General features: G+C 43.5%; 1 protein-coding gene across 1 annotated transcript in view; it reads left to right on the forward strand.

Annotated features, from left to right (window-relative positions):
- The window catches only part of LOC109931113 (collagen alpha-1(XIX) chain-like), a 62,048-nt gene that overhangs the window by 15,939 nt on the left and 32,016 nt on the right, over positions 1–14,093 (forward strand). Inside the window, exon 4 of the mRNA XM_048597024.1 lies at positions 3,439–5,268. Within this exon, the coding sequence (XP_048452981.1) occupies positions 3,439–5,268 (1,830 nt within the window). The remainder of the gene's footprint in view (positions 1–3,438; positions 5,269–14,093) is intronic.

Consider the following 14,093-nt stretch of genomic DNA (forward strand, 5'->3'; position numbering starts at 1 on the left):
GTGAGGACGAGTTCGGCTAAGCGGATGAGGGTGTCAGTGGAGGGGGACTGGTCGGGCCTGCGGGACAGGAAGAAGCGGAGGGCCTTTAGGCCATCTGTATGGGGAATGCAGGTGTAGAGGGACTGGACGTCCATGGTAAAGATGGTGTTGGGGACCAGGGAATTGGAAGTTCTGGAGGAGGTGGAGGGCGTGGGTGGTGTCACGGACATAGGTAGGGAGTTCCTGGACCAAGGGGGAGAAAATGGAGTCCAGATAGTTGGAGATCAGTTCGGTGGGGCAGGAGCAGGCGGAGACAATGGGTCGACCAGGGCATTCAGGTTTGTGGATTTTGGGAAGGAGATAGAAGCGGGCAGTGCGGGGTTGGGGAACGATAAGATTGGAGGCCGTGGGTGGGAGGTCACCTGAGGTGATGAGGTTGTGGATGGTTTGGGAGATGATGGTTTGGTGCTCAGGGGTGGGGTCATGATCAAGGGGGCGGTAGGTGGTGGTGTCGGAGAGTTGGCGTCTGGCCTCGGCGACGTCAAGGTCAGTGCGCCATACTACAACTGCGCCTCCCTTGTCCACGGGTTTTATGGTGAGGTTGGGATTGGAGCGGAGGGAGCGGAGGGCTGCACGCTATGCGGGGGAGAGGGTGGAGTGGGTGAGAGGGGTGGAGAGGTTGAGGCGATTGATGTCTCGACGGCAGTTGGAGATGAAGAGGTCGAGGGAGGGTAGGAGGCCTTGGGGTGGTGTCCAGGAGGAGGGGGTGTGTTGGAAGCGGGAGAAGGGGTCAGTAGATGGAGGGTTAGGCTCGCGGTTGAAGTAGTAAGCGTGGAGGCGGAGGCGGTGGAAAAACTGCTCTATGTCCAAGCGTGAGCGGTATTCGTTGACGTGTGGGTGGAGGGGGACAAAGGTGAGCCCTTTACTGAGGACTGACCGTTCGTCCTCAGTAAGGGGGAGGTCTGGGGGGATGGTGAAGACTCGGCAGGGCTGGGTGCTATTGTCCCCTCTGGAGCTGCTGGCTGTGGAGGCTGTGGGTGGAGCGACGTCGACGTCGGCTGTGGGCGGAGTTGCGCCGGCGGTGGGCGGAGCGGGGTAGGCGGCGGCAGTAGCAGTGACGGTAGGTGCGACTTAAGTGTCGGTGGTGTTGGTCTCGGAAATGGAGGCGGTGGCATCGGCAGTGATGGCGTTCGCTGTCCCGCAAGTGGGGAACCCGACGGTGGCGGATGTGACATCATCTGTGGGTTCTCCGACAGTGGCCTCATGGCCAATAGCGGCGGGCACATTGTGGGGAAGGTCCTGGGTACGGCTGGGGATTTGGGGGGTGGAGGAAGCCCGTTTTGGGTGGTAGGCACCAGTAAGTTTACTGTACTTATGGTTTTTAGTGTCCAATAAAGCTGAGTAGAATTGTGAGTTCAGGTTGTGGATCCTATGAAGAATGAAAAACAGGAGAGGTCCTTTGCAGGTCTGGGAGAGGGATGCTCTGAGCTGGGGTAGGCTTGATTGTAGTGCCTGGAGATGCCGGCGCATTGCTGCAAGTGTGTGTTTCAGGAGTCGCAGGGAGAAACGCTTCTGTAGGATCTCAATGCCATGAGTGTAGATATTGTCACGGTTGGGGCCAAATTGCGAAGGCTTGAATGTGGATTGTAGTCCATTGGGGATGATCTGGTTCCGTAGGCAGGTACTAAGAAAGGTGATGTGGCTGTCGTACCTGGTTTGCTTCAGGACATGGTCGAGCAGTTTCAGGGCCGAAGAGATTACGAGAGAGTTGCAGTAGGAGAGAGATCCCCTGAGGTTTGTCCGGAGGGTAACTTCTTCAGGTTAGGCATCCTTAGAAGAGGCTTCGAAGTGGGGTTAAAATTGAATCAGAGATAGTAGGAACTGCAGATGCTGAAGAATCCGAGACAACAAGGTGCAGGGCTGGATGAACACAGCAGGCCAAGCAGCATCATAGGAGCAGAAAGGCTGACGTTTCGGGCCTAGACCCTTCATCAAAAAAGGGAAAGGGGAAGGGGGTTCTGAAATAAATAGGGAGAGAGTGGGAGGCAGATAGAAGATGGATAGAGGAGATTTCACAAGCTTCAAAATCTCCCCTCCCCCTACCGCATCCCAAAACCAGTCCAGCTCGTCCCCACCTCCCTAACCTGTTCTTCCTCCCACCTATCCCCTCCTCCCACCTCAAGCTGCACCCCCATCTCCTACCTACTAACCTCATCCCGTCCCCTTGACCTGTCCGTCCTCCCTGGACTGACCTATCCCCTGCCTAACTCCCCACCTACACTCACCTTTACTGGCTCCATCCCCACCTCTTCGACCTGTTTGTTTCCTCTCCACCTATCCTCTCCTCTATCCATCTTCTATCCGCCTCCCCCTCTCCCTATTTATTTCAGAACCCCCTTCCCCTCCCCCTTTTCTGATGAAGGGTCTAGGCCTGAAACGTCAGCCTTCCTGCTCCTATGATGCTGCTTGGCCTGCTGTGTTCATCCAGCTCTACACCTTGTTGTCTCGGATCTTACATTCTCGTCCCATTTGCCAGCAGTTGGCCTGTAAGGTCACCCCTCAGCCTCCGAGAAAATAGCCCAAGCTTATTCAACCTCCCCCCATAGTTCAAACCCTCCAACCTTTTGAGGCAGAAAGCAGAGCATATTCAAGGAAAAGCTAGGAATATACATGAGAAAGAAAGAAATAGGTGTACAATATTGAGGTGGTAGATAAGAGAGTTGGGAGGAAGCTGGCAATGAGCATAAAGACCGTTTTAAACCAACTGGGCTGTACACTCAATGTAACTCGACAGAACTATTTACCAAATCACATGAAGCAAAATATTTGCAATATGAAACTACAAACAATATATAGGGTCAGGAAACATGGTCTTCTAGAACATAAAAGAGAATGAAAACATTGGCTTTTCTCTTGGTATATAAATTTACTTAATTTGTGGGCTGATGCAAGCTTGGTAACCACAAAAGAAAAGCACAGATGCTCTCATTATTAGCAAAATAAAACAAATACACAAATTTGGTTTACTTCGGTAGCTTATACAGATGCACCAATGCATAATTAATTCTGCTTAATTGCATATCTGCAAAAGGCACCCCGGTGAATTTTAAATCTTGAACTTAAATCTATTCCTAAGGAATCCTGTTCTGCCAGCAACTGCAACTGTGTTTTTCAAATTCAACCCCACACCTTCCCCATTATTCGTTGACAAAAGTATTTCTAACAGCTGATTGCTCACTGGCTGATAAAGCTCAATTTTTCAATTTGTTTTTAATCACTGCAAACAAAAAGCATTGTTCAAAACTACTTTAATCTTCAAAGTGTGTACCCTACAGGAGGATATCTGTGATGTCAGTTACTCCGTTCCAATCAGGGAACTTGAAAACCCTTAACCACGTACACAATGTCCTCATATTATAATCTAAATGAGATCTCTTCTTTCTTTATTGACATCAACAGTTAGATGGCACCGTGGACCACCGGGTCCCCCTGGGATACGTGGCCCACCAGGCCCACCAGGATACCCAGGAAAATCAGGGATTGGACTGCCAGGACAACCTGGTTCTCCAGGACGACCAGGACCGCAAGGGATGCCAGGAATTGGAAAACCCGGCATTCCAGGAGCACCAGGAAAGTCAGGACAAAGAGGACCTCCTGGACCCAAAGGTATCATGGGGCCTCATGGAATGCAAGGACCGAAAGGCCAGCAAGGTCCTCGAGGGTATCCTGGGTCAGCGGGAATTTCATATCCTGGTAAACCAGGCCCACCAGGGCCTGTTGGATCTATAGGACCGATGGGACCACGTGGGGAGAAAGGAGAACAAGGGTATCCTGGTCCTATTGGTGCAAAAGGAGAAAAAGGAGTTGGAATTCCAGGACAACCAGGGGAACGAGGTCCTCCAGGGCAACAAGGACCACAAGGAATCCGTGGTGAACCAGGATATGGAAAACCAGGCGCCCCTGGTCCTGCTGGTTTACGAGGAACAAAGGGCGAAAAAGGCACAGCAGGTCCACCTGGAGTTTCTGGTGTCCCAGGTCAGAGAGGCTCCCCAGGATTACCTGGGCCATCAGGAATTGGAAAACCTGGAGCAGATGGCACACCAGGGTTGCCAGGACCTCCTGGGCCCAAGGGGCCTCCTGGTGCTCAAGGTCCACCAGGTGATTCTGGCCTTCCCGGTTTTGGAAGGCCAGGCCCACCGGGACTTAAAGGGGACCCTGGTACCCCAGGCCCAGCAGGATATCGTGGAGAGAAAGGGGAGAAAGGTGAGCCTGGCAGCCCAGGGAGCTCGGGAATGTCTGGATCAACTGGTCCACCTGGGCCACAAGGTTTGAGAGGTGCACCTGGGGTACCAGGCGCACCAGGACCAAAGGGCATGACTGGTCCAATTGGAGCGCAAGGGTACCCAGGTCCAAAGGGTGCGATAGGCCCCGGGGGAGCCCCAGGAAAATCTGGAATTCCAGGCGAGCCTGGTTTACCAGGCGCTGACGGACCAATGGGACCACCTGGTCCAAAAGGCGCTATCGGACCCGTCGGGCCACCTGGTAAGCCAGGTGACAGTGGTCTTCCAGGTCGTCCTGGGCCACCAGGATTCCGAGGTGAAGTTGGATTAACTGGACCTGCCGGACCACCAGGTCCAAGAGGTCTACCCGGATTTCAAGGTCCTCCTGGATTCCCTGGAGAGAAAGGAGAGCCAGGACCTCCAGGTCCCCCTGGACCACCAGGTCTTTCTTCTAGTCTTAATGAAAAAACTCCGTATGGCCGACCAGGCCCACCAGGGGCACCCGGCCCTCCAGGCCCACCTGGACTCCCTGGTCCACCAGGACGCCCAGGAGAAGTTGTGAATCCTGGGAAATATGGAGGCTATAATGGTTATGCAACACCGGATGTCATGAGATCATATCCGGCTTTCACAGCCATTCTTTTAGAATCATTTCCACCTGCAAGACAACCAATAGCTTTTAACAAAATACTGACTAATCAAAACAACAATTATGATCCCACTACTGGGATATTTACATGTCAAATACCAGGCATCTATCAATTTTCTTACTATATACAAGTCAAAGGAGGAAATGTTTGGGTTGGACTGTTCAAAAATAATGAACCTGTGATGTACACATACGATGACTATACAGAAGGTTATGTTGATCAAGCCTCAGGAAGTGCTATAATACAATTATGTGAAAATGATCATGTCTTTGTTCAATTACCTTCAGAAGAGTCCAATGGTTTACATTCCTCTGATTATATGCATTCTTCATTCTCTGGGTTTTTAATTAGTCAGACATTTTGATGTACATCAATCACATTCCGTCTACGATCAACCGCCAATGCATCCTCTCTGAATCCACCAAAGTGATGAGCTGACAACTCTCCTGCTGAGTGCTGGCAGCTCACACCAGATATTTCAGCAAGGCCTGACGATGAAGGAAGTGCAGCCCTTTCTTTGGAGCCATCAGTCAGACATAGTGCAGGTCCTGCTCACTGTTTGCTCCAGTCTAAAGGTTATCAAACTATCCCATTACTCTCTCTGGCTTTTATGGCATAGGTTTTGGGTGAAACAGTAGTTCATAAGAAGTACATTGTAATCGTCACTTAAGTACTACAGTTTTAAAGTGGATTCAATGCCAGTAATCCCCACCGTAACCCAGAAAAAAGGAACTGAGAATTCTTATTATGTTGAATGATGTGGTTAGAATTTATTGCTTCAAGATTTTAAAATTCAATATCAAATATTAACTTGCTACTACTACTTCACTAATAGAGTAATTTTAATCCATTTCAATGAGAAACATCCAAGTCCCTTCAAATGAAACCTAAAATTGTTTGCAAAGAAATAGCATATACAAACACCGTTTGTGGCAGGCAGGAAATACAAAGTCTCACACCAAATGAGGTTACACTAACAAGTGGCAATTTTCCTGAACATACTTCCACAACTTTATTTTCTCGCATTGTGTTGCACATTGAAATGCCACAAAATAATTCAAAATTACAAAAAACAATGATTCCTGTTCGCTACGTGGATCTATCCAAAACTAATCTATTTAATAATTATGTTACAAAAGTGATAAATTCTAAACTTATCATTTAATTATGTCACAATTAAATCATAGGAAGGTGCTTTTGTTAATATTGATGCTACTGCATTGACTGGAGCAATAGAAATTAATGTTGCACATTTGAATAGCAAACTATAAAGGCAATGTATAAACCCAAAGTTCTTCTGTCAGAACACCTCATGAGAAGAGAAGTTGTAATGAAATGCACTTGTAGCCACAAAGCTGTTCATTATTTCAAATTTTGTATTTTATATATAAAAACACTAATAAAATTGTTTATGATGCTACTCTATGTGTGACTTACTTCTATTCAATGTGAATTATGGAAAATTGCTAATAATGTTGAGCCACAAATTAATAAGATTTATTAGAAGATGTATACTGATACTGAATTGGCTGCAGGAGGCAGGGGTGGAGCTGACTTTTCATCCCATTTTCTCTGCATCTCAACTTTTGATCAAGAGAGGTATCTGCCCATTTGAGCAGCACTTTAGAAGCAGGTTAATGGAATTCTGAGTCATCCTTGAGATAGAGCTTACATTTTGCAATCTTAGGACATTTGAAAGCACGTTGCAGCCAAGCAAATGCAGTACCCAGTTCATCCTTCTGCAGCCAGTGGGGCTCATGCCTGCTGAAACTTGTTTGGCTTTCATTCAGGGCTTTCCAAAGACCCCAAAAAAGGTGAAGAACTAAGATAATCAATCCAAGGAAACCTTATGTTGCCTGGTAACCTGCCAAAGTTTCTGCTTACACCTTAGAAATTTGGTTTGAAAAGCTGTTCAAATGGTGACCATGTGACCAATGTCTTTTAGGGAAGGAAAGCTGCCATCATTATCTGGTCTGGTCTACATTTTACTCCAGTCCCTCAGCAATGTAACTGACTCTTAACTTCCCTCTGGGCAATTAGAGATGGGCAATAAATGCTGGCTTAGCCAGTAACATTCATAGCCCACAAAAGAAGAAGAGAATCTCGGGCAGGTAGCTGTTGTGCATTTCCACAAATGAGAATGAACTGACTCAAATATTAAAATGGCTATTATTACTCTCTTATTACTATATTGTTACAGTAATATTACTTTCCACCCCTGAAGTACAAGTCAAGAGCCTAATAAAGTACAAATATTTTGCACATACAGCAGTGTAATGAGTACAGTACTAACGGGTCCTAAGAGCCTATATGCTCAGCTGATAATGAAGAGATGTACACAAAAGCCATGAAATCAGAAGGAAATAAATAAAAGCAAGTCCAAAATATAGAAAAAAAAATCAAATATTATCACCCCCTAGTGCAAAAGGTGATTTTATGAACTTGTAATTCTGACAGGATCTCCGGTTGTAAGGGACAGGAATTCTGTCACACAGCATTTGATAAGGCCGGCAATACCCTTGCCATTGGGATAGACTTTGACATCAAGAAGTCACTTTGTGAAACAAAAAATGCCCAAAGAGGAAAGTGCACTCTTCCCTGCCCGCACTCCCAGAATCTGCCAAGCAACAGTCATAACTTAAACAGCTGGTCCTCCACATAGAGTGTCGCTCCCATCCCCATCATTAACTAAATGTCAGTGGAGGGCAAGAGACCTTCAAGTGGTCACTTCAGTGGTACTTTGGTTCTGGGTGAGCAGGCTGTCCATCACATTCACTGGGAAGACAATTTACTGAGAAAAGGCATCTTTTACATCCAAAGGATATGATTTTGGTTGGAAGCTCAATTTGGAGTCAAGTTTAATAGCTATGTTGTTCTCACTCTATTTCAATTCAAGATGTTAGCCATGGAGATGACAAGGGGATAGCATTCATGGTAGGGGCTGAAGACAATAGTTTCAATCTTTCTCAGTCTTTAAAGGAAACAGTGGTTCATTAGGGGGTAGCGGCCTCAGAATTGACACTTACAATGGAAACAATCTCAAATAGTTCCTTCTCAAGAGGTTCAATTAGGAATAGTGCATACACACAGAATGATGGGGTATTACTTGGTACCTACATTTTTTTGCATGATGCACTCTTCATTTTTCACCAACTGCGAGAAGGTCAGACATTTTACCAGAGGAGAAACCAACAGGTATATCTTTAATTGCTAACATTCTACGTTGTGGAAAGTTCCTTTCAGATCGTTAAATGTGTTTTTTTTTCCCCCGAGCATTTCTTGTCTGGGTTAGTTCAACTCTTGGATTTAAATCAGTCTTGTATGTAAATCTCCCATTGTCCAAGATCATCTTTGACAATGGGAAGGAACAAATGAACAAACAGCCAGGGTTGGAGGGTTTGAGCTATAGGGAGAGGCTGAATAGGCTGAGGCTGTTTTCTCTGCAGCATTGGAAGCTAAGGGGTGACCTTATAGAGGTTTATAAAATCACGATGGGCATACATAGGGTGAATAGCCAAGGTCTTTTCCCCAGCGTAGGGGAGTCCAAAACTAGAGGGCATAGGTTTAAGGTGAGAGGGAAAAGATTTAAAAGGGACCTTAGGGGCAACTTTTTCCACAGCGTGGTGCGTGTATTGAATGAGCTGCCAAAGGAAGTGGTGGAGGCTGGTACAATTACAACATTTAAAAGGCATCTGGATGGATATATGAATACAAAAGGTTTAGAGGGGTATGGGCCAAATTCTGGCAAACGTGACTAGATTTATATAGGATATCTGGTTGGCATGGACGAGTTGGACTGAAGGGTCTATTTCTATAGTTCTCTGACTTTATGACTCTGAGATCAAGCAGGTACTTCAAGAAATAAAGAATGTAATTTTACCTTTAAGGTGAATTAAGCACATTTCTATAGAATGAAAGCAGGTATTTGAAATTTCTTGAGAAGAATTATAGAAGTCTACAGCACAACTGGAGACCGTTCAGCTCATTGGGCAATATTAGTATTTATGCTCCACAAGTCTCTCAACATCTTTCCTCATCCATTCCAATCAGCATATTCTGCAAGTACTTATCTAACTTTCCCCTTAAATACATCAATGCTATTTGCTTCAACTGTTCATTATGGTAGTGGGTCTCCTATTCGGGCAAATAATAGAGGGGAGGTGATGGCCTTGTGGTATTATCCCTGGTCTGTTAATCCAGAGACTCAGATAATGTCTGGGGACCCGGGTTCGAATCCCACCACGGCAGATGGTGGAATTTGAATTCAATAAATATCTGGAACTAAGAGTCTAATGATGGCCTTGAATCCATTGTCGCTTGTTGGAAAAACCCATCTGGCTCACTAATGTCCTTTGGGGAAGGAAACTGCCATCCTTACCTGGTCTGGCCTACATGTGACTCCAGACCCACAGCAATGTGGTTGACTCTTAAGTGCCCTCTGAGCAATTAGGGATGGGCAATAAATGCTGCCTAGCCAACGATGCCCTCATCCCATGAATGAATAAAAAAAATAAGTTTCTGTGGAATATCCTTTTGATTTATAAATTACCAACTTATACTTATAACCTCTAGTTTTGGTATCCTAACAAGCTGATATGATATTCTGAAGAAGGGTCCCGACCCAAAATGTCAACTTTCCTGCTCCTCTGATGCGGCCTCCAGCTCCACACTGTATCTCTGTCCTCTATATGTCTTGCTTTTCAAAACTTTATTTAATCTTACAAGACTACTATTAGTTTTCTCTAGAGAAAAGAAATCTGGTCTGTTCAGCTTTTTCTGATAACTAACTTTTCGCTTTTAGTATCTCCCTTGTGTATCTTCTTCTCACATTCTTCAATGCTTCTGTCCTTATAATGTGGAGACCGGAACTGCCAACAGTTTTCCAAGTGTGACCTAACCAAGATTCAATACAAATTCAGCACAACCTTTCTGCTTTTCAATTCTATCCCTCTTGAAACAAACCATGCTGTTTGCTTTTACTTATTAATAATCTTGTTAAGCCACGTGATTATTTTAGTAATTTGTGCATTCCTAACTCCAGCACCACCACAGAAATCCTTCCTATAAACACAGGAAAGAAATGCTACCTGTATACCTAAACAAGGTTAGTTCAAATTTCAAAAGTTTCTCTTTTTATTGTACAAAAGCTTTACGCGTTCCATTTGCACTAGTTAAACCACTGCACTTAGCAACTGATGGCTGCCTTAATTTCATAGGGATTAATGACAAAGGAGCTACTTGCAACATGCGTGCAATCTATTCCCAAACACTTGATAAGGCTTTGCTGACGACAGTCAAAGTGAGGTTTCAAACAGGTTCAATTGGCTAGTCACACCTCATCAATAATAAGTTTCAGAATGTAACTTTTACAAAGTAAAACATGCAGTTGCCTCTTATTTTAGAAAATATGATACTACATACTTTGTGTTTTTTTTTAAACATCAACCAGTCATAACCAGCTAATCGCATTTATATCAAGCTGCCCGCTTGAAATGCTGAGGACGACAGACGGGAAAATGAACTAGGTGGGATAAGGAGATGCTTTTAATAAATTACCAGTATATAAAGTTATCTGACTTGCAGGTTTACCTCACACTGATTAGTTAATCATGTAAAATGAGCAAAAATATTTAAAAATATTTAAAAGTTTTCAAAAGAATTTTACTGTTACATAAATATATAATGTTTTACAGAAGCAAGATGCTATAACATTGCTATATCCCAAAATAAATTCAGCAAGGGAATTTATAACATTAATATCTAAACAGCAAATTCCCATATTAAGTTTATTTAGCAACATGGAATTGCTTACAATGAATTCAATTATACTCAGCTGATTGCGTGACTAAATTTTTAGTTGCTGTCAAGGCTTCTCATCCATGAAAGCGAATGGTCGAATAAATATAAATTCTAAATCTAATGATGATCAAAGATAAACAATAAAATTGAATTAACTGGAGCACTGAAGTCAGTTTACTGGAATACATGCATCAGAAATGTAAACTTTTTAGTCATATGTTTTGTTAAAATAATCTAGGGCACCACCAACTGCTGCCCTTCTTGCATTACAAGAGGAACACAATTAATATAATGAAGTAAGAAAAAAATCATTATTTCAAATAATAAACACTGTCACACTCTTTAAAAACTTCTATAAGCTAGTTTGGTTAGTTTAATTAATTCTGTAAAATTTGCACAATGCTCTCAGTTCGCTAACAAATAATGGCAAGGATACATATCACCATTTAGCTGTCAATGTTGAATTCCCTGCTTTGTTTTATGGGGTGATACTAACAATGGAGTCAGATTCATAACAAGGACCTCTGCCAATTTAAATGCACTTCACTACCTCTTTCAGGTTTTCATAGGAGATGTCCTTTAATTTATGCAAGAGTCAAGTGATTAATCTTTCCTTTATAAAAACCAAAAGAACTGTGGATGCTGATCTTTCCTTTATCTCTGCCTGGAAAAGCATTTCATATGGAAGTGCAGGACGTCTTGACAACTTACTATAAATTAGTGGTGTTATGAGACATTTAGGGTTTAAACCGACTGTCTGTTTAAAAGGTAAAATAAGATATCCTGGAAAAGGGGATGGTGTTACATTGTATTGGATTCTGCCAGAAATAGGTCATGTCTTGGTTAACATGAATAAAGGAATCCCAGACTCAGACTTTGTGAGACCCAAACTTCATATTTCATACCCGAACATAGAGGGAGAGGCACCTGTTCTTCCTCCATGTAGACTGACAGACGTCAAGAAGTCTGCTTCGAAAAAAATCTGGACACAGGAGAGAAGGAGGGAAAGAGTGCTAGGCAGAGGGACAGGAAGGAAGCTGCCACAGACAACAGTGGGAAAAGATCCGTTTTTCTCTGTTAACTGCCAGACAAACTACAGTGGGAAAACATTCTCTGATTGAAAAGACAGAACCCATGGAAATTTAACAACGCTGGGAGATTTCTCCTGTCATGATCAGAGGGGAGGAATCACTGGAGCGAGCCTTGCTGCCGGGAGGCTGGTCAGGGTTTCTCAGAAGATCGAGAGAATGGGCTGTCAACAGTCATTGAATATTACAATACAGCAAAATGAGGGACAAGCTAGTTACAAACTGGAGTCATTTTCAACTGTTTCATGAAAAGACTGCAATCTTAAGGAGGAAATTTTATCAAATATAAGTCTGGTATGTGGTTACCAAGTGTGCTAAAACATGAATATAGATGCAATTTCTGCAGTTTAATGTATTATTTTCCTACTCAGTAATATTTAGTTGTTGATATTAGCTTGTCACCATAAAAGTTTAAAAAAATGAAATCCTTATGCGAGTCTTTTAAGCTCGTCTCTAGAAATTCATCTTTTATTTTCTTAAGAGACCATCGTCTATACGGGAACAGTAATTGTCCACCTAGTTCCAGATGGTACAAGAAATGACAGTCTACTTTCCCATTACAGAGTACTTCTATCCCCATCATTTTAACAGGCTGCAAAACCATGACCTACTGAGATTTTTCCCTCCTGTTGGTTCAGGTATTTAGTCATATAGCATGAAAACAGACCTTTCGGTCCAAACAGTCCATGCCGACCGTAATCTCAAATTAAACTAGTGCTACCTGACTGTGCTTGGCCCATGTCCCGTCAAATATTTCTTATTCATGTATTTACCTAAATGGCTTTTAAATATTGTAACTGTACCCACATCCACCACTTCCGCTGGAAGTTCATTTCACACATGAACCACTATGTGTAAAAAAAGTCCCTCATGTCTTTTTTCAATCTTTCTCCTCTCACCTTATGAAAATATGCCCCCTCATCTTGAAACCCCTAACCTAGGGAAAAGACACCTTATTCAACATATCTATACCCCTTATGATTTTAAAAGTCTTCATAAGGTCACCTCTCAACATCCTACGCTCCAGTGAAAAATAGCCCAGCCTAAACAGCCTCTCTTTATATTTAACTCAAACCCTCCTCTCCTGGCAATATCCTTGTAAATCTCTTCTGAACCCTCTCCAACTTAATAATATCTTTCCCGTAACAGGGAGACCAGAGCTGGACACAGTACCCCAAAAGAGGCCTCACCAACATACTGTACAAATTTAGCATAACATCCCAACTCTTATACCCTGAAGTCTGAACAATGAAGGAAAGTGTGCTCAACGCCTTCTTAACTTCCCTATCTATGTGTGATGCAAACTTCAGGAATTATGTACCTGAACTCCTAGGTGTCCCTGTTCTAAAACACTACCCAAGGCCCTAATGATATCTGAAAAATCTTGTTTTGTTTGTTATACCAAAATGCGAAACCTCGTATTTATCCAAATTAAATTCCATCTGCCACTCTTCAGCCCGTTGACTCAATTGATCAAGATCTCTTTGTAATCTCAGATAACCTTCTTCACTGTCCACCGCAGCATCAATCTTGATGTCACCCACAAACTTACTAACCACATTTTCTAAATTATCATCTAAATCATTTACAGAAATGACAAACAAAATGGACCCAGCACCAATCCCTCTGGAACACTGCTGGTCACAGGCCTCCAGTCCAAAAAACAACCCTCCACCATCATCCTCTGTCTCCTGCCATTAAGCCAATTTTGTATACAATTGGCAAACTCACCCTGAATCCCATGTGATGTAACTTTACTAATTAGCCTACCATACGGAACCTTGTCAAAGGCTTTCCTAAAGCCCAAATAAACAATGTCGACCGCTCTGCCCTCATCAATCTGGTTGGTTATTCCCTCAAAGAACACAATCAAGATTGCGAGACAAGATTTCCCTCCCACAAAAACATGCCGACTATCCCTAATCATTGCTTGCTTCTCCAAATGCATATAAATCCTATATTTCAGAATCACTTCCAACAATCTACCCACTACTAAAGTCAGACTCACAGGTCTATAATTCCTAGGCACCTGATCCATATTTATAGATGATAAAAATATTTCTGCAAGCGGCCCCACAATTTCTTCCCTAACTTCCCATAATGTCATGGGTCACACTAGATCAGGTCCCAGAGATTTATCCACCCTTATATTTTCTAAGAAAGCAAACAACTGTGTTCAAATGAATCTCTTGAACAATATAAAGAGTGGGAGGGAAATTCTTAAGAGGGGGATCAGGAAGGCAAAGACAGGATGAGAGACAGCCCTGGCAAAGACAGGATGAGAGACAGCCCTGGCA

This window comes from Rhincodon typus, chromosome 5 (genome assembly GCF_021869965.1).
Source record: "Rhincodon typus isolate 14 chromosome 5, sRhiTyp1.1, whole genome shotgun sequence".
Lineage (NCBI taxonomy): Eukaryota > Metazoa > Chordata > Chondrichthyes > Orectolobiformes > Rhincodontidae > Rhincodon > Rhincodon typus.